We start from the raw sequence: 18,623 nt of genomic DNA on the forward strand, positions 1-18,623 counted from the left end.
CCAGAAACCTTGGTTCCTGTTATCAAACACTTTTCCAGGGCTGTTATCAGCAGGTGCTGAGAGTTTATGGGGGCACAGAGTCCACTGAGGGAGAGTCCCTCTCAGGAGATAGGCTGACCTTGGCACCCTCACAGCACAGGCCCCAGGGCCCCCCGCAGACTGGCTGTGGCAGAACGCACCAGACAGACGCTGCCTGGGCCCCACGGCTATCTTTGTGCCTTTGACAAGAGGAAAAGGCCATTTTGAGGAAAAGTTCATATTCAGGTGTTAAGTGCTGGGGAGAGGTGAAGAGGAATCAGAACTGGAGTTTAGAGATATGGACATTCTTGATGACCACAAAAAACATAACTTCATGGTGAGAGGTCATCCAGAGAACATAAGTGATGATAATAACATGCCTAGAATGTGGCAGACACATCCCTTACAGCTTGGCTCCTCTCAGCCCTCGATACTGAAGTGCCATCACCATGCCATTCTGCAGAGGAGATGGAGGCCCAGAGGTTAAGTAACTTGTCCAAGGTCATCCAGCTACTGGACTGTGGGGCCGGGATTTGATCCCAGGTAGTCTGTCTAAAACAATGAAAGGGAGATGGTTCATTTGCAGAGAACTAGCTTTCGAGAATTCATAGTGTGAAGAGGAAAGAGTGACTGTGCAGTTAGAAGAAACAGCCGTGGCCCATGTGTGGCGTCTGTCTGTGCAGCAGCTCAGAGCTTCATGAGGCATCCCAGGAGGGGGTCAGTCCCAGGTCCGCTCAGTCGCTCAGTCGTGTCCGACTCTTTGTGACCCAATGGACTGCAGCACGCCAGACCTCCCTGTCCATCACCAACTCCCAGAACTTACTCAAACTCACATCTATCAGGTCAGTGATGCCATCCAGCCGTCTCATCCTCGGCCGCCCACTTCTCCTGCCTGCAATCTCTCCCAGCATCAGGGTCTTTTCCAACGAGTCAGTTCTTCGCATCAGGTGGCCAAAGTATTGAAGCTTCAGCCTCAGTATCAGTCCTTCCAGTGAATATTCAGGACTGATTTCCTTTAGGATGGACTTCCTAAAGGAAATCAAGGAGGGGGTCAGGAAGGGGCTCAAGGAGGGGGTCAGGAAGGGGACCAGTTGGGGCCACATAGGGTCTTCAGGACTGGGGCTGTGGCCAGGGGCCCCGAGATGCCCAACAGTTATGTAGGGCCAGATTCTGTCCACTTGCTTGTGTGAAACATGGGTGTGTGTGTTTGTCTGGGTCTGTCTGTGTGACCATCTTCATACTGTGTTTGTGTGAATGTATCTGTGGTGGGCTAGATAGTAGTCCCCGAAGATACCAGATCCTAGTGCCCATGTTTCACACAAGCAGACACTGTCAGTAGAAACCCACATTCATGGGTCCCGCATGGTCACACACTCATTCAAACCTCTTGCTGTCAACCTCCTCAAGCCAGGTCTGGGAGGCCACAGAGCTCTTCCCAGTCCCATTATCTCATAGGTCCCAGGTGACAGCCTTCCTTTCCCCCCAAAAAACCATGCAAGTCCCTCTTCTGTCCCCTCTGCCTAGGAAGCCTTGGCTCATCCCCACCTTCAGAAATTAGCCTATCTTGAGGCCTTAAAGTTTAAGGTCTTGTTCTGAGCCAGCTGCCTCCTCCACACAGCCCACCTTGCTCTGCCATTTCCTGCTCATAGCCTGCCTTGCTGCCACACCCCGCAGGTTCTCAGAGCATGTGAACTGAACAGTAGAAAATCAAAGGTCACCAAGCAGAGCTCTTAAAGGCTGATTGTAAGTATGTGCCACAGTCCCTGAGTTTGGGAGCTTGGTGACTGTTGGACGGACATCGAAGAGTTGGCTGAGCCAGAACACTTTGGTCTGGGGTATGGACAGGGCTGGAAATCCCCCTAGGACTTGACCCTAGATAGGCTCCCGGATCCCCATCTCTGCGCCTGAGTGCTAGACCTAGGGGTCGACTCTGCAGACCAGCTAGAGGCCTACTGCTCCAGGTGAGTGCCGGCTTTCTGAGAGGTCACTAGGCCTCAGCTCTCTGGGTCCTCCGCCTGGCACCCTGCAGACACATCCTTCCCCCACTGCACCCCAGGCTCCAGGTGCTGGGGGCTCCATCCCCTCAGAGGGTACCTGTAGGGTCTGTCCCCCACCAGGAGCTCAGTCTCAGCGACTCGTGCAAGGCTCTCAGGCTAGTCCCCACTACAGGGTGCAGTGACCACGGGTGTCCTGGGGAATGCAGGAGCACAATGAGGGCCAGGTGGTGAGTCAGCTCCAGGCTCCTGGGGAAGAGAATGGGAGGGAAGCAAGGAAGGGGAGAACACAGGCCATCACAGACACATCTTAGCTGGGACATCTGACATGGATGCCTAAAAGGAACGAGCAGAACGGGGGGCGGGGGGCGGTGTTGCGGGGTAGGAAGGTGCCCCCTAACGCTGGGATCAGCGGTGGCCAGTGCCGGCCTGGGAGTAACTCCATTTCGCCACCAGACCGCCATGCAGTCGGCGGCGTGAAAGCCTTGGAGGAAAGTCCCCTGTCGCGGTCCTGGGAGGAGAGGACGACCCTCCCAGTAAAGCGCTCTTTCAAGTGTTGTCCTGGAGTCACCTGGATAGATGGGGGCGCGTCAAAACCCCTGCTGCTCGTGGGAGCCGAGGGCTGGGGTTGACACAGCGGCGAGAGGCCGGGGTCACGGGGGGCGCGGCACCCTGCTGACCGCGTCCCCGCCCCCAGCATGGAGCCCCGCGCTACCGCTGCCCGGGAGCTGCTCCTGGGCGTACTGGAAGACCTGAGCCAAGAGCAGCTGAAGCGCTTCCGCCACAAACTGCGAGACGAGCGGGTGGACGGTCGCAGCATCCCGTGGGGGCGGCTGGAGGGCGCGGACACCTTGGACCTCGTGAAGCTGCTGGTCCATTTCTACGGGCCAGAACGCGCGCTGGACGTGGCCCAGAAAACCCTGAAGAGGGCAGACGTGCGCGACGTGGCGGCGCAGCTCAAGGAGCGTCGGCTGCAGAGTGAGTGCCAGGTGGGGCTTCGCCTGGGTCCCCCCTCGGCCTCTCCCGCCTGGGCAGGTTCCTGGCCACGGGCCTCCCTCCTTTGGCTTCCCCGAAAGAGCGCCCGCCCGCCCCGGGGCCCGACCCCGGACGCGCCCTTCCGCACCCCGCCCAGTCCGCGGGACCCAGCGCAGCTCTCCCTTCCAGGTCTCGGCCCCAGCTCCCCGGCGCTGCTCTCCGTCTCAGGTAGGTCTCTCTCGGCGGGAAGCGCAGGCTCCGAGCTGTCCGGACACTTCGGGTGTCCTCAGAGTCACTCAGAAGTTCCGCACAGCTGGCCCTGGGGAGGAGCGCAGAGAGGGGGTTGTGAGGCAATAGGGGAAACTGAGGCCGGAGCCCCCCCGGGGAGGGCAACGGGCCCCAGAGCGGCACTGACATAGCGCTCCTCGAACCCTGTTCCCCTGCCCTCTGTCCGGCGCCCCCCTGACCCGCAGAGTACAAGAAGAAGTACCGGGAGCACGTGCTGCGGCAGCACGCTAAGGTGAAGGAGCGGGACGCTCGCTCAGTGAAGATCAACAAGCGCTTCACCAAGCTGCTCATCGCCGAGGAGCCGGAGGCCGAGCGCGCCCGGCGCTCAGACACCCACACCTTCAACCGCCTGTTCGGCCGCGACGAGGACGGCGAGAGACGGCTGACCGTGGCGCTGCAGGGCCCGGCGGGCATCGGCAAGACCATGGCGGCCAGGAAAATCCTGTATGACTGGGCAGCGGGCAAGCTGTACCACAGTCAGGTGGACTTTGCCTTCTTCCTGTCTTGCCGCGAGCTGCTGGAGCGACCGGGCATGTGCAGCCTAGCCGACCTGATGCTAGACCAGTGCCCCGACCGCAAGGCGCCCTTGCAGCAGATGCTGGAGCAGTCCGAGAGGCTGCTGTTCATCCTGGACGGCGTGGACGAAATGCTGGCGCCAGAGCCGGCCGAGGCCATGCCCTGCACAGACCCCCACGAGGCCACCAGCGGTGCGCGGGTGCTGGGGAGCCTGCTGAGCAAGGAGCTGCTGCCCACAGCACGCCTGCTAGTGACCAGGCGATCCGCCGCCCCCGGGAGGCTGCAGGCCCGCCTGTGCTCACCGCAATGCGCCGAGGTGTGTGGCTTCTCAGACAAGGACAGGAAGAAGTACTTCTACAAGTTTTTCCAGGACGAGTGGAAGGCGGAGCACGCCTACCGCTCTGTGAAGGAGAACGAGATGCTCTTCTCCCTGTGCTTCGTGCCTGCCGTGTGCTGGATCGTGTGCACCGTTCTGCGCCAGCAGCTCCAGCGCGGCCAGGACCTGTGGCGCACTTCCAAGACCACCACGTCCGTGTACTTGCTCTTCGTGGCCAGCGTCCTGAGATCGGCGCCCGCGGCCGATGGGGCCCAGCTGCAGAGAGAGCTGCGCAAGCTGTGCCGCCTGGCCTGTGACGGCGTCCTTGGGGGCAGGGCGCGGTTCTCAGAGGAGGACCTGGAACGGCTGCAGCTCTGCGGCTCCAAGGTCCAGACGCAGTTTCTCAGCAAGAAGGAGATGCCAGGCGTGATGGAAACAGAGGTCACCTACCAGTTCATCGACCAGAGCTTCCAGGAATTCTTAGCTGCTTTGTCCTACCTGCTGGAGGACGAAGGGGCTCCCAGGGCACCTGCTGGCGGTGTAGAGGCACTTCTGCAGGGGGACCTGGAGCTGCGCAGCCACCTCAAGCTCACTACACGCTTCCTCTTTGGACTACTGAACGCAGAGAGGATGTGCGAGATCGAGCGCCACTTCGGCTGCACTGTTTCAGAGCGCGTGAAGCAGCATGTCCTGAGGTGGGTGCAGGACCAGGGACAGGGCCGCCCTAGGGTGGCGCCAGAGGGGACAGAGGAGATCCTGGTGCCCCAGGGCACTGAGGAGTCAGAGGAGGAGGAGGGCGAGGAGCTCAACTACCCGCTGGAGCTGCTCTACTGCCTGTACGAGACACAGGAGGACACATTTGTGCACCAGGCCCTCCGTGGCCTCCCTGAGCTGGTGCTAGAGCGCGTGCACTTCAGCAGAATGGACCTGGCCGTCCTGAGCTACTGTGTGCGGTGCTGCCCAGAAGGGCAGGCGCTGCGGCTGGTCAGCTGCAGACTGGCCACTGCACAGGAGAAGAAAAAGAAGAGCCTGATGAAGCGTCTACAGGGCAGCCTGGGTGGCAGCTCGTGAGTCTCCAGGGCAGGGCTGCCCTCTTCTGTGGGCCCTCTGTGTAGGCATGTGTGCCAGAGCATCTTATGTCCATCTGGGCCTGGGGAGCGTGTCCAGACCTGACACCTGCTCCCCAGAGGAGAGGCACGACTTCATGGCTGGTCTTTCTTACCTCCTCAAGGCAGCTCCCAATGTCCATCTTCCCCAGGTGCCTTCACCATGTTCCCCACCCTAGCATCCACGTCCAAGGCAAACCTCCCTTTCTCACCACCAACACGAGGCTTTCTCATAATGATTTCTGGAATAACCATGCACACTGTGCTCTGAGCCTTTGCTCCTGCTGCTCCTTCCGCCCAGAACACTGCCTGTCCTCAAAGCCCCTCCAAACTCTCCTCTCTAGTCTGAAGCCATCTTGGCCTCAGAAGTGCCCCACTGACTACTGTAGGCCATGACATCTACCCATACCCATCTCCTCCACCAGACTTTCATCTCCTGGGCAAAGGTCGTGCAGTTGTTTCTGTGCACTTGATTCCAACCCAGCACCTGACTCAGCTGCTCAGCATCTGTTGGGAGAACGAGTGTCAGGGTGCTGACGGGCTGGGGCTGGGGACACCCAGTGCACGTGCAAGACAGGCCCACCTGTCCCATGGGACTCACACAGACAGCTTCAGTGGGGCATGGATGAGGTCACAGATAAGTGGTTTCACTCTGGGTTTGGGATGAAGAGGGAGAGGGTCCTGGCCCAGCTTGAGGGTAAGGGCAGAAGCAGCTCCAATGTCTCGGAACCGTAGGAAGGAGTCCTTCTCAGGAGTGAGGGACTGGAAAGGGCAGGGACCTTCACCTTCCTTTCTCTCTTCGTAGCTCTCGAGCCACCACGAGAAAACCCCCAGGCTCCCCCCTGCGCCCACTCTGTGAGGCCATGACCGACAAACAGTGTGGTCTGAACAGCCTGACGTGAGTGAACAAATCCCAGCCCTTCCCCTGGAAAGGACATAGCAGAATGCCCTGGGCAGGGGCAGAGGTGTAACCCTGTCGGGATGGCTGACCGAGGGGCCGCTGAGACAGGCTGAGAACCTATGGCCCTGGTGTCCCTTGGCAGGATCAACAGCTCTGCCCACACAGGACAGAGGAGGGAAGCACTTGGGTGCTACTTAGAACAGAGGCTTTGGCCCCTGTGTGAGCGGGCAGCAGAGTACAGCTGAGCTTCTGGAAGAGGGATAAAGGCCAGACTGTCATTTCCCTTCCCCAGGAAGGCTGCCAAGGGCTACTGGGCACTGCTGTAGCCAAGGGTGGTCCTTCTGGAGTCTCAGAAGTAGTTGTGGAAGGTGTTCAGGGCGCAGGCTCTGAGGCCAGTCTGCCTGCCTCTTTGCCCTTGGCAGGCCAGTCTGTCTCAGCTTCAGTCTTCTCCCGGGGAATGGAGCCTGTAGCTTCTACCTCAGAAGGTTGATGTGAGAATTACTGAGGCAGTACTTAGTATGTAATCTTTTCCAATTACTCTTCACTACCACCAAGTAAGCAGAGAGTAAGAAACATTATAGGAATGAGTACTGATTAGGTATGGTGAATTAGACACAGTCATGTGTCAATGCTGACATGGTAACTTAACTGGGCATAAACATCAGGAGCCCATCAATTCTGCTGCCAAACTAACTGCATAAAGATGTTCATCACAGCATTATTTATAATGGCAAAAAAGCAGAAGTGACCCATTGCCCAACTGTTAGGACTAGCTAACTAAATGAGCTCAGTCCTCCTATACTTGGTGGATAGTTATATGGAGTTAGGCACATTGAGAGTAAGCTCGTGGAGAATGTCCTAAGAGACAAGGGGAGTGTAGTCCAGTGGGTGCACACGAGGTGTGGACACAGGTGGTGACATGCAGCAGAAGCTCCGTGGGGCCCAGGGAGGCAGGCGTGGAGCCAACAAGTCTGCAGACTGAACCTCAGCCCCCCGGAAGCAGGCAGCTCACACACTGGGGACTCGTGTGCTTCTTGACCACAGGTTGTCCCACTGCAAACTCCCCGACTCGGTCTGCAGAGATCTCTCTGAGGCCCTGAGGGAGGCCCTGGCCCTGGCAGAGCTGGGCCTCTTCCACAACGGGCTCAGCGAGGCCGGCCTGCGTGTGCTGAGCGAGGGCCTGGCCTCGCCCCAGTGCCGGGTGCAGACACTCAGGTGAGGAGCAGCCTGGGAGGGACCAAGGGAGGGACTGGGGCTCCCACAGCAGCTCCTGAGGTCAGCCCTCCCCTAGGGTTCAGCAGCCAGGCCTGCAGGAAGCACTCCAGTACATGGTTGGCAAGCTCCAGCAGATCCCAGCACTGACCACCCTGGATCTCAGCGGCTGCCAGCTGTCAGGACCTACGGTGACCTGCTTGTGCACCACCCTAAAGTGCCCAGGATGCCGCCTGCAAACCCTCAGGTGGAGACAGGGCTGGGAAGGGTGCTGGGAACGCAGCCTCTCAGCCCTGGGCTGGGGTGGGTGCCGGGGCTTCCCCCGAACCTTAACGAGGAATCTCTCCCAGGGCCCTCCTGAGGCAACCCCGCTGTAACTCGGGCCCTGGAGCCCCACCCTCTAAATCCCTGGCCCCGGCCCTGGGCCTGGACCATCCGCTAGACCAATTGTCCGTTGTCAGGTGCCCATGCCCAGAATATGGACCAGTGACCCCAAATCCCCTTTAGTCCCCTGAAGGCTCTGGACCCTAGTCCCTGCCCCATTCCCCACCCTCTGACAATCCCCGACTGGCCACCTCCTGTCACCGTGTGCCTTTGGCACAACCCAGGTCAGCAGCCCCAGCACCGCCCCGCCACTGCTCCCCGGTCACTGCACCCTCAGGCCCCCTCCCTCACCAAGCCCACTGCCATTCTCTGCACACGGCTACAGGCTGACCTCTGTGGAACTGAGCGAGCAGTCCCTGCAGGAGCTTCAAGATGTGGAGACAGCAAACCCGAGACTACTCATCACACACTCAGCGCTGGACGTCCATCCCAAGCCCCCCAAAGTGTTCATTAGTGCCCTTTGAGGTCCTGAAGGCCAGAACTAGGGAGGAATTTGGTCAGCCCTACAGAGTAGACCTCCCCATTTCAAGGACGAGAGGATGGTGCTCTCTGCTCTGGGCAACCCTTGAGCCTGAGGGGCCCGGGACAGGCAGGTGGGAGACTCAGACAGACACGGCCCTCGCCTGCCCCGGGGGCAGGCCCAGGACATGTCCCTTCCCCCACACCCTGGGGACAGCTTATGTCTCTGTCCTCCCTACAGGGAAGAGGGCCCCCTCCCCTAACCCTCACCGCTGCCCCACCCAGGTTTCTCTCCTGGGACCCTCCAGCCCTCCCACTGCAGGGTGAAGCTGAGAGCGCCAGGAACTGAGCACCGACCATGTGTTGCTTCTACCTGCTGAGCTCAGCGTGAGATGACCCATTTGTGGACCCTGCCCCACTCAGTACAGGCACCCAGAGCCCAACCACTCTGCTCTGGCCACAGGGGACCAAGCAGGGGCCAAGGCGCCCAGAGGTGTCCAGTTGCTCTCTGAGGACTTAAGTGACCAAGGGGAGTGGAGGTGGAGCTCTGAGCAGGGCTGTGATGGCACAGGTGGTGTGAGCCCCGTGTGCTGATAATAAATTCTCCTTGGGATTCAGGTCTGTCATTCTCTGCTGCACAGCCAGGCATCCTCACGGGTGCTCATGCCCTTGCCTTTGCTCCCCAGCCCATCTGAACAGGGCAGAGCTGCAGCCCCCATTTCCTGAGTGAGCTCGGGGGAACAGCTGGATTCAGGAAGTTCTGATGGGAGGCTTGACCTTGACGGGCAGGGCCAGCAGCAGACAACCCGAATCCTTCCGTCTTCTCTGCTCAACACAGCTGGACTCCGCCAGCTTCTGTGGCCCTAGTCAGAAGGGCCTTCTGGGTCCCTTCATGTCCCCCAAACTTCCTTCTATAACCCATTTTCAAATCCAGTTATTCATTCCACAAAGCAGACAAAATATCCCTGCCCTCCTGGAGCTGGCATTCTAAGCAACTGATAAATGCTGAGGAGGAAGGAAAAGAAGTGGGTGGGGGGATGGAGCCAAGGGTTTTCTCTTACCTGTAAGGAGTCTAGGACAATCTAGGGAAGACACGGCACTTGAAAATGGAAGGAAGTGAGGGGTCAACCTAAGGATGTCTTGAGGAAAAGGCAGTGGGACAGAAAGTGTAAAGGCCACACAGCGGCTCGGCCTGCTATTAACAAAATACTGTAGAGCCTTTAGCTGATCTACAACAGAAGTGTATTTCTCACAGTTCTGGAGGCTGGGATGTCCAAGGTCAAGGTGCCAGTCAATTCGGTGTCTGATGAGGACCTTCTTGGTGCAGATGGCTGTCTTCCAGCAGTGTCCTCCAGGGTAAAAGGAGTGAGCTCTAAGGCCTCTTCTTCAGTTCAGTTCAGTGCAGGCGCTCAGTTGTGTTCAACTCTTTGAGACCCCATGGACTGCAACACGCCAGGCCTCCCTGTCCATTGCCAACTTCCGGAGTTTACTCAAAATCTCTTCTTTGTAAAGGAACTAATCTTACTCTTGACTGCTCTTGACCTTACTATGTACCAAAGGCCCCACCTACAAACACCATCACAGTGGGGATCAGAAGTCAACCGATGCATGTGGGGGGGACACACTGAGTCCATAATAGGGAGCGTGCTTGGGATGGTGCAGAAGCAGCAGGGAAGTCAGGTAGCAGCTGGGGGGTGGGGCTGAGTGGGGAGGAGCCTGGGTGTCTCCTCCTGCCAGTAAGGTGGGCACTGCTGCAGGCTTTGAGCAGACCCTAACCACTCTCAGGGTGGCTGTGGCTCTGTTCACAAGAGCTGTGAGGCCAGAGCAGGCCTGGTGGGGCCCTGGGAGCGGGGATGGAGGGGCCTGGGTGGGGGATAGTGAGGTCACCATTGCTTGTGCTGGGGAGAGGTAGGAAGGCCAAGTTTCAGGCACAGGCTAAATCTGAGTGTCTGGTTGGGCCAGTGATCCCAGCACAGTCATTTGGGTGAGGCCAGGGTTAGAGAGACAAGGTCTAGACAGGCCCAGGGCCCAGAGCTTCCGTGGGCAGGGGAGCGGAAGATGGAGACTGAGGAGGGGGTGCAGAGCCAGCAAGTGGGGCGGGGACAAAGGAGGGCGGGGCTCCAGAGGAGAACCCCGACCCCGACCCACCTCTCCTGGGGGAGGGCGGTCAGGGAGAGAGGAAGGAACCGGCCGGAGAGGGGACCGGTGAAAGCCGAAAGCCCAGCAGATCCACCCTGGAGAAGCCTCAGGGCAAAGTTGGAGCTGGGCTTCTCTCCGCTCGGCCTCACAGGCTGGGCAGCTGGACGCGGCCCGGCCCGTCCTTTGCCCCCTCCTCGCGCACGCCCGGGGGTGGGGACGCGCGTCCGGCCCGCCCCGCGCGGCCCTGGGGCGGGGACCGCGGGGCCTTCCGGCGGCAGGGTTGCCGCTGGCTGTTTCTCCTCCGGCCCCTGAGGGGCAGCGCCCACCGGAGCCGAGGAAGACGGCAGGGCTGCGGACCCAAAGACGGGGCCTCTGGCCCGCCTGCCCGTCCCCTTCCCCAGCTGCTGGCCGCACCCCGCCCTGTACCGACTGGCCTCCAGGAGGCTGAGGCCCGCGGGCTGAGACTCCGCCCTTCCTGCCAACAGGACCGGTTTGTGGGGGTACGGCCCTGAGGTGGGAGCTGGAGCCTCCGTTGGGTCCCTGGATCAATAGTGGGGGGTGGGGGTGAGCATCTTCAGGCGGAGGGTGTTTCCTGGGACGTCCTGAGAAAATCGGGGCCACCCAGGTGGGCACAGGCCCCTCCTTCCACCTCTGGGGGCATCAGTCAAGTTCCAAGGAGAGCTTTGGGAGTTACAGAAAACAGAGGCCCAGCCAATTGTGGGACCTCTGACCCCCGCTTTTGCAGGCCCCTCCACGGAGTCACCCTTTCCATGGAGGATGCTGGCAAGGACGCCACCAGATTCACTGCCCATTCTCTGCCCAGTGACCCCCGGCTCTTGGCCACCGTGACCAATGCATACTTGGGCACACGCGTGTATCATGAGACACTGCATGTGAGCGGTGTGTACAATGGGGCTTTGGGGGATACCCACCGGGCCATTCTGCCCAGTCCCCTCAATGTCCAGCTGGAGGCCCCTGCAGGGACAGGAGAGCAGTTAACCAAGACCTATGTTCTGGACACTAACACAGGTAGCCACTGCCTGCCCTCCGCCCACCCCTTACCCCAGCCCCCACCCCCCTGCCATTGTTCCAAGCAAGCAGAAGACAAGACAGAGGTCCCATCCTGGCACCTCCTCACTCAGGATGCCGGCGCCTGGCAAAAGGAGGCTCTGAGAGGCTGCTTTGTGAGGCTTCAGCCAGCCGGGCCTCCTGAACGAGCAGGAGCCCGGCGGCCCCCATGTAGCTGTTGCTTCCCTAACAGGACAGCTGGGGCTTGGAGGTAGCTCCCTCACTGAGGGGAGAGGGGTCTTCATTCCCAGCCCAGAAAGGCCGGCGGTTTGGAACTGTCCTGGGCGGCCCCAGGGCGGGTATGAGAATTGCCCCATCTTCCTCTCCACCCTTTCTCAGGCTCCTTCCTGCACACCCTGGAGGGCCCCAGCTTCCGTGCCTCCCAGCGCATCTATGCCCACCGCACACTGCCTCATGTCCTGGCCTTCAGTGTGTCCATCACCCGCCTGGCCAAGGGGAGCTGGCCCATCACAGTGCGGCTGCAGTCAGCCTTCTCCCCAGAAAGTCCGGACCTGGACCTGCATCTGGGTCCTGACTTCCAGGGAGCCCGGTGAGGAGGGGCAGGTGGCCAGCTGGGTGGGCCGGAGGAGAGGCTGGTCCCTGAGACACAGCTGCCCTCTTGCAGGTACCTGTATGGGCGCACACTCACCCCTGAGCAGCCTGGGGGCGCACAGCAGGAGGTGCATGTGCTGTGGACCCCAGTGCCCCCTGCCTTGACCCTTGGAGAAGGGCAGGAGGATGCGACATGGGAGTTCCTGACGGTGGTGGGTGGCAGCCAGGCTGAGGCCCAGGTCTGCCTCGCAGAGGCCCTGCAGCTGCAGGCCAGGAACGCTCTCTACACGGCCCACGCCCAGGCCTGGGCCCAGCTCTGGGCGGACTGTGGCCTGGATGTGGAAGGGCCACTGGCCCTGCGCCAGGCCCTGCGTGGTGCCCTCTACTACTTGCTCAGCGCCCTGCCCCAGCCCGGGGCCCCAGGATACGTCTGCCATGGCCTCAGCCCCGGGGGCCTCTCCAATGGAAGCCGTGGGGAATGCTACTGGGGCCATGTCTTCTGGGACCAGGTGAGTGCCATCCCCAGTCCTCGAGCTCTGCAGGCCTCTGTGGGCCTCTGCTCTGCCCGGGGTGGGTCTGCGGCTGGGGAGGCACAGGGACGCAGCCGGGGAGGCCTACTGGGAGCAGCAGAGTTGCAGCTGAAGGAGGAGGGATCAGACCAGAAGGTGCAGAGGCCCAGAACTATGCAACTGCAGGACTCCTGGCTGGGGCGAAGGTTGCCCTCCCCTCTGGGGAAGGAGTCACTGTAGAGGCCCGAGGAGGCCACAGAGACTCTACCTGGGGAAGGACATGGCCAGCAGTGTGCTCTGGAAAGACCCCTGGGGCTGCTGAGGGGAGGGAGGGTGGAGGAAGGTGAGGCAGCCAGGACCGGGTGACTGTGGGGCCGTCCACCCACTCGCCACACCCAGACTCTAGCCTGAGCCCAGAAGACGCAGTGCCCACCGGGTCTGAGAAGTGTCTCGGTTTGGGGGATGGGGCCTTGGGGTTGGCGGGCAGAGCATCATCGGGGACAGACCCGAGGGCACGCTGTAGGAGGAAGCTGGATGTGGCTTCAGGGAGAGACCAGGGGCTCTCCCGTGGCTGCGCTCCAGGACCTCTGGGTGCTCCCCGGTCTCCTGCTGCTCCACCCGGAGGCCGCCAAGGCTCTCCTGCAGTACCGCATCCGGACGCTCAGCGGGGCCCTGGACAACGCCCGGAGCCTGGGCTACCAGGTAAGGGGCCCCCAAAGGGCCTGAGTCCCCACACCCCTCTCAGGCCTTCACCCCTCACCCCAGGCCCCCGCTGTGGGTGGGACCCGGCCGTCCTGGATTCCTCCCCCAGCCTGTACTGCGCAAGTGGGAACAACAGCCCGATGGGCCCGGCAGGGCTCCCCTCGCTGCCCTGCCCCAGGGCAGGGACACAGTAGATGCCGGACGGAAGCAAGCTGGCCCACGGCAGGGACCCAGTGGGCACTGAGAGCCAGCAGGGCCCCACGACGGCCCCTGCCTCTGTCTGCCCTCCATGGCTGAAGGCTGGCAGCGAGGGGAAAGGGACGGGCTCCCCCTGGCCCCCAGGAGCAGAGTCATCTGCTCCATCCCCCAACCCCCAGGGAGCCAAGTTTGCCTGGGAGAGCGCGGGCTCTGGCCTAGAGGTCTGCCCTGAAGCCATCTACGGGACCCAGGAGATCCACGTCAACGGGGCCGTGGTGCTGGCCTTCCAGCAGTACTACCACACCACCCAGGTGAGGTGTCCCTGTGCCCACCGGGGCGACCCTCCTCACCGCATGACTGCCTGTCTGGGCCAGTCCTGTGGAGCATCTCGGAGCCCAGCCTTCATTGCTGGGCGCTCAGAAGGGTGGGCCTTGACGAGAAATGCAGTGACCAGTGGGAGCTAGAATCACAGGTGCCGTGGCCTCTGACATACCCCCTCCTGCCCCTCAGGACTTGGAGCTCTTCCGAGAGGCTGGTGGCTGGGACGTGGTCAGGGCCGTGGCTGAGTTTTGGTGCAGCCGTGTAGAGTGGAGCCCTGAGGAGGAGAAGTACCACCTGAAGGGTGAGAGCATGGCCGTTGCAGAAGGAGTGTGGGTGATGGGGAAGGGACGTGGAGCATGGATGGTCATGAGTGGAGGGGCAGGCAGACGCGTGTGACTGCCAGCCCCACAGTGGTGACTGGGCCGGGGCAGGTCCCTAAGCCCGTCCATGAAGTACCGTCTTGCCCTTCTGTGCCCAGGAGTCATGCCACCCGATGAGTACCACCCAGGGGTCAACAACTCTGTGTACACCAACGTCTTGGTCCAGAACAGGTCAGACCCCACCCCGCCTCCACCGCGAAGGGGAAGGAGTGTGGCGGCTGCAGCCCACTTCCCCCTGCCCCCTCCCCCGAGCCTCCCCCTGCTCCCTCCCCCACCCCTGCCCCCTCCCCCGCCTCACCCCACCCCTCCACCCACTTTCCCCTGCCCCCTGCCCCGCCTCACCCCTGCCCTGCCACCTCTGCTCCTAGCCTGCGCTTTGCTGCTGCCCTGGCCCAGGACCTGGGGCATCCTGTCCCCAACCAGTGGTTGGTGGTGGCTGATAAGATCAAGGTGCCCTTTGACTCGAAACTGAACTTTCACCCTGAGTTTGATGGGTACAAACCTGGTGAGTGGACTTGCAGCTCCTTCAAGGCCCTTCTCTCCTCCCGCAGGAACTTGTGTCCACCCTGGATGCCCCCTTCCCAACAAAGCAGTCCCCACCCCGCCCCCACCCCTTCAGCAGCACCTCGCTCTCCCCTCCAGGAGAGGAAGTGAAGCAGGCAGATGTTGTGCTCCTGGGGTACCCTGTCCCCTTCCCCCTGAGTCCCCATGTTCGCAGGCAAAACCTGGAGATTTATGAAGCTGTGACATCCCCCCACGGTCCCGCCATGACCTGGGTAAGGAGACTGCGGGGCGTGGGGTGGTGGTCCTCACAGCACCTTGGCACTGTCCCACTGGCCTCAGTGTCCCCTCCCCCTGCTGTGGGCCTCATGCCAGCATGTCCTCTAATCCCAGAGCATGTTTGCGGTGGGCTGGATGGAGCTGAAGGACCCAGGGCGGGCATGGGCCCTCCTGGAGAAGAGCTTCGCCAACGTCACAGAGCCCTTCAAGGTCAGCCTGGCCCCAGCCTGGACCTCCATGTTCACCACGCCCAGCCCTGCCCTGACCACCTTGCCCCCTGCAGGTGTGGACGGAGAATGCAGACGGATCAGGTGCTGTGAACTTCCTGACAGGCATGGGGGGCTTCCTGCAGGCAGTGCTGTTTGGGGTCACAGGGTTCAGGTGAGTGCAGCAGCAGCAGAGGGTGATCACCTGCTGCCCCCTGCCCTCCTCACAGAGCCTTCCCTTCCCCAAGGATCACCTCGGCTGGTCTGACCTTCGACCCCACGTGTCCGGTGGGGGTCTCTGGAGTGTGTGTCTCTGGCATCTCCTACCAGGGGAGCAGGCTTAACTTCTCCCTCTCTGCGGGCTTCGTGACAGTCGAGGTCAAGGCCCGGGCGGGACGCTGGGCCCCCTCTCTGGAAGCCGAGTTGTGGCCGTCGCGGACTCGGCTGCCCCTGCCTCCAGGTAGGCCCCCCCAGACCCCCCCAAGGTGGCCCCAGTGTGTGCCTCGCCCCACGATGCTCCTCTCTCTGCAGGACACAGAGTCTGCTTTCCCTGCTCAGCGGGCCGGATACAAAGGTCAGGCCTGTAGGCCGCACAGGCCGCAAGCGCTGCCCCACAAGCTTCCTGGGAGGCTTTCTGAAGATGTTGAACAGCTGCCCCGAGCCCACAGGCCCTGCTGTGGGACACCCTTGGGCCCTGAAGCTCCATGAGCCCCTCCCCAGGCCCCCTCCCCGCAGACAGCCAGGGCTGCCCCCCAGCCACGCCCCTCCGTGGGTGCCCCCGAGTGGCTGTACCCGTCCCTTCTCAATGCCCTCCTGGACCCCCATCCGCTTCCATGTGGCAGCCAGGCTCCCTCTGGCCTGAGTTCAAGCCTCTGCCTCCAGCCGAGCCCCCAGTGACCCCTGTGGACAGGCTGCTTCCCTGCTGCTCAGCCCCTTCATGCCCTTCCCGAGGGGCCAGTTCTGCAGAGAAGACTGAGGCAGGTGTGGGCCTCGCTGGGGAGGACCACGGGGTGCAGGGCATGGGGAGGACTTAGGACCTGGGTCGCAGCTTCACCACAAAGAGCTGTGTGTCACACACCTGAGCCCAGGTGCTGCGGGCCCAGGTGCTCCTGGACTCTCTGGAGGGCCCAGCACCCTCAGTCCTTGGCTTCTCTTGCTGCTGGGCCACTTTGGTCACATCTGATGGTCTCTGTCACATGCCTTCCTCGAGGAAGGAAGGGGTGTGGGGTGTGGAGCAGGGCCCTCTCCCCGCAACCAGCTGGAAGGATGGGGCCGTGGCGCTGGGCCTGCCCAGCCTGGGCACAGAGCCTTGGCCAAGGCCCCGCCCACTGTCTGCTCTGGGCCTGAGCCCCCTAGCTGGCACAGCTGACTTGGGCTCTAGGGTCTTCCAGGGTGGGACGGTGTCTGCTGGGGAAGTAAAGCTTGGTGCTGGGCAAGCTGTGTCTGTGCTGAGGAGCCGACGGGCACCCTCCTGAAAGGGAGGCTCTCGTCAACGGTCAGGTTTCCCTTCCCTTGCTCATGTGGAGCAAATAAGTGGGTCCCATCACGTCTGCACCTGCCTCCCTCCCCACTCCCCCCCACCCCCCCCACCCCCCGCCACCTTCATCTGGCAAACTACTGCTCTCCGTTCTCAGTGGAGAATTAGCCTGAGTTCTCCCAAAAGCAGATACCAGCAGGTAAACTGTGATAGACTGAAGCTCCTGAGGAAGAGAGGACGGGGGTGGGCAGAGGAGCTGGGGTCACCAGGGCCTGCCTGCGTGCGGCTGCAGGGAACGTGGCCGAGCTACAGAGCAGCTTCCTGAGTGCACGTGGCCTCAGAATGGAGTCAGCGCTTGATGGGGCTCCCCCGGGTGCCCACAGGCTCTCATCCAGCTGCTAGCAGTGCAGCAAAGGCCCAGGAGGTCTGCTGAAGCCAAGGATTTAGGCCACAGATGGTCCCCATGAAGCAGACACTTTCCTTTGCAGCCCTGGACCCAGATGTGGGCACAGGCATTAGGTGGGGGTAGTAGGTGGCCCTTTGTCCACAGGACTGACATAACCTGACATTTCCCCAGGCGTGTGTGCCATACGTGTGTGTGCGCGCATGCACACCCACCTGTGCAGGGGAAGGGGCAACCCTTTGAGGGGCCTTAACAGGGTGGCAACACGTGTATGCTGCCTGGCTGATCCAGTCTGTGGCAGCCCACTGTCTAAACTTGACCAGGTCCCTTCCTGGGGCAGGAAGCATTGCTGGTGACCTTCATCTGTGCCTGGCTTGACTGCACATTCTCTGTCCTCACACCTGGGTATGGGCTGGACACTCTGCTCCCCTCACCAAATGGGACCAGCAGACCACCCCCTGCTTAGAGACATGTATTCGACCACACATAGGGTAACCCCAGCTCCCAGCCTGTGTCCAGCATGGGCTGTTCCCTTGCTGGGCCAGACCTGGAGCTTAGTGTTGAAACACTGCCTCCGTGCTAGTCTGAGCACTGGCCTTGTTCTTGGTCCAGTGTAGGACCAGCGCCCAAGAAGGGGCAGAACTCCGCCTCCACCCCAGGACCCTCCAGCACAGCCTCTGTCTCGGGCTGGCTCAGAGCAGCACACACTCGGCACGGGCCTGGGGCACCGCCGGCCTGCAGCTGGGACTCATCCCTGATGGCACGTGGTGGAGACAGCTCGGCCAACTGTCGGCTGTCACAGGAGGGCGGCCACTCCAGCGGCTCCACAGAGACCTCCACCCCCAGCCCAGGCCGGGTGGGAGGGGACCGTGGGTGGGGTGCTCAAAGCCCTGAGCCACCCTGTGGTTAAGGCCCCTGCAATTAGCCCGCCCTGTCATTGGCCTGGCCACAGCACGGCCCCCAGGGCCTCGCCCCAGCCGCAGAGTGTGCATGTGTGTTTAGCAGCCCCCTTCTCTGGGTCTGGTAGGGGGCTGCATGGGGAGGTAAAATGATACAAGAACATGCACATGTGCCAAAGACACTTAGAAATGTCCTCACCCCAAGTGTCTTCCTCTCTGTACAATCGTGTGTGTGTGGGGGGGTGCTCCTGTGCATGTGTGTGATGGGCATGTGCAGAGATGGTGGTGTGACCGTGCCTGTCTGCTTGTGTGTCCAGCCCCCTTGATCCAGGAGGGAGGGAACCCACTGCTGGGACGACGATCAATCAGAATTAAAGGACTGTGAGGTCAGGAGGACAGAGTGACACAAAGAAGGAGGTCAGCAAAGGCCCAGCCACAGACAGGAATGTGCAGGACAAGGACGGATCTCACTGGCCAGTGAGATCTCATTTAACACGCGTGCGCACGCGCTGACTCGGGGATGGGCACACACGTGGACTCGGGACTCACCACACATGTTCTGGAAGAGAGGCCACTAAACCACAGCATGGCAGAGATCAAAAGCCCAAGTTCCCCAACTTCATTCTAAAATACTCAGGCGCCTCCGCCCAGAAGCCGCAGGCTGCCTGGTGCCTGAGCAAAGGGGACAGTCAGGGCAGGGCCAAGCCAGCGGGCCAGGGCAGCCCACCACAGATGCTGGGGGAGTCCAGGGGGACTTGGCTGTGGTGGTCCCCAGGGGAGCGCCCCTCAGGAAGACACCCTCCCCAGCCCCAGCCAGGAA

The 18,623-nt window shown here is 61.5% G+C and overlaps 2 protein-coding genes across 6 annotated transcripts; both read left to right on the top strand.

Moving 5' to 3' along the window:
• The first annotated feature begins 1,841 nt into the window (after positions 1-1,841).
• Positions 1,842-8,779, top strand: NLRP6 (NLR family pyrin domain containing 6). Its single transcript, XM_043451669.1, has 8 exons — positions 1,842-1,979; positions 2,710-2,990; positions 3,177-3,215; positions 3,461-5,174; positions 6,019-6,111; positions 7,159-7,329; positions 7,406-7,573; positions 8,036-8,779. Exons 2-8 carry the CDS (start codon positions 2,711-2,713, stop codon positions 8,172-8,174), a joined length of 2,604 nt encoding a protein of 867 aa, XP_043307604.1. The 5' UTR covers positions 1,842-1,979; position 2,710; the 3' UTR covers positions 8,175-8,779.
• A 1,886-nt stretch (positions 8,780-10,665) lies between these two features.
• Positions 10,666-18,485, top strand: PGGHG (protein-glucosylgalactosylhydroxylysine glucosidase). Of its 5 annotated transcripts, none has more exons than XM_043451671.1 (14): positions 10,666-10,798; positions 11,054-11,337; positions 11,716-11,926; positions 12,002-12,437; positions 13,020-13,139; positions 13,517-13,648; positions 13,848-13,959; positions 14,137-14,209; positions 14,407-14,543; positions 14,681-14,814; positions 14,933-15,028; positions 15,102-15,199; positions 15,255-15,484; positions 15,556-16,460. In XM_043451671.1, the coding sequence occupies exons 2-14, from the start codon at positions 11,079-11,081 to the stop codon at positions 15,609-15,611; spliced, it is 2,094 nt and encodes a 697-aa protein (XP_043307606.1). In that variant the 5' UTR covers positions 10,666-10,798; positions 11,054-11,078; the 3' UTR covers positions 15,612-16,460. The 5 variants fall into 5 exon arrangements, with proteins under 5 accessions (XP_043307606.1, XP_043307608.1, XP_043307605.1 ...); XM_043451673.1 differs by lacking the exon at positions 15,556-16,460 and adding an exon at positions 17,517-18,485 and having other exon boundaries at positions 10,670-10,808; XM_043451670.1 differs by having other exon boundaries at positions 10,670-10,808.
• Positions 18,486-18,623: the final 138 nt, after the last annotated feature.

The sequence above is a fragment of the Cervus canadensis genome, chromosome 29, assembly GCF_019320065.1.
Source record: "Cervus canadensis isolate Bull #8, Minnesota chromosome 29, ASM1932006v1, whole genome shotgun sequence".
NCBI classification, from domain to species: domain Eukaryota; kingdom Metazoa; phylum Chordata; class Mammalia; order Artiodactyla; family Cervidae; genus Cervus; species Cervus canadensis.

Bases quoted from the DNA above. Each gene is read 5' to 3' on its own strand.
- NLRP6 (XM_043451669.1), top strand. From the start codon at position 2,711: ATGGAGCCCCGCGCTACCGCTGCCCGGGAGCTGCTCCTGGGCGTACTG. The intron at 3,216-3,460 runs GTAGGTCTCTCT...CCTGACCCGCAG, and splicing joins GGCGCTGCTCTCCGTCTCAG to AGTACAAGAAGAAGTACCGG. The intron at 7,574-8,035 runs GTGGAGACAGGG...ACACGGCTACAG, and splicing joins TGCCGCCTGCAAACCCTCAG to GCTGACCTCTGTGGAACTGA.
- PGGHG (XM_043451671.1), top strand. From the start codon at position 11,079: ATGGAGGATGCTGGCAAGGACGCCACCAGATTCACTGCCCATTCTCTG. The intron at 12,438-13,019 runs GTGAGTGCCATC...GCTGCGCTCCAG, and splicing joins GCCATGTCTTCTGGGACCAG to GACCTCTGGGTGCTCCCCGG. The intron at 15,029-15,101 runs GTCAGCCTGGCC...TGCCCCCTGCAG, and splicing joins ACGTCACAGAGCCCTTCAAG to GTGTGGACGGAGAATGCAGA.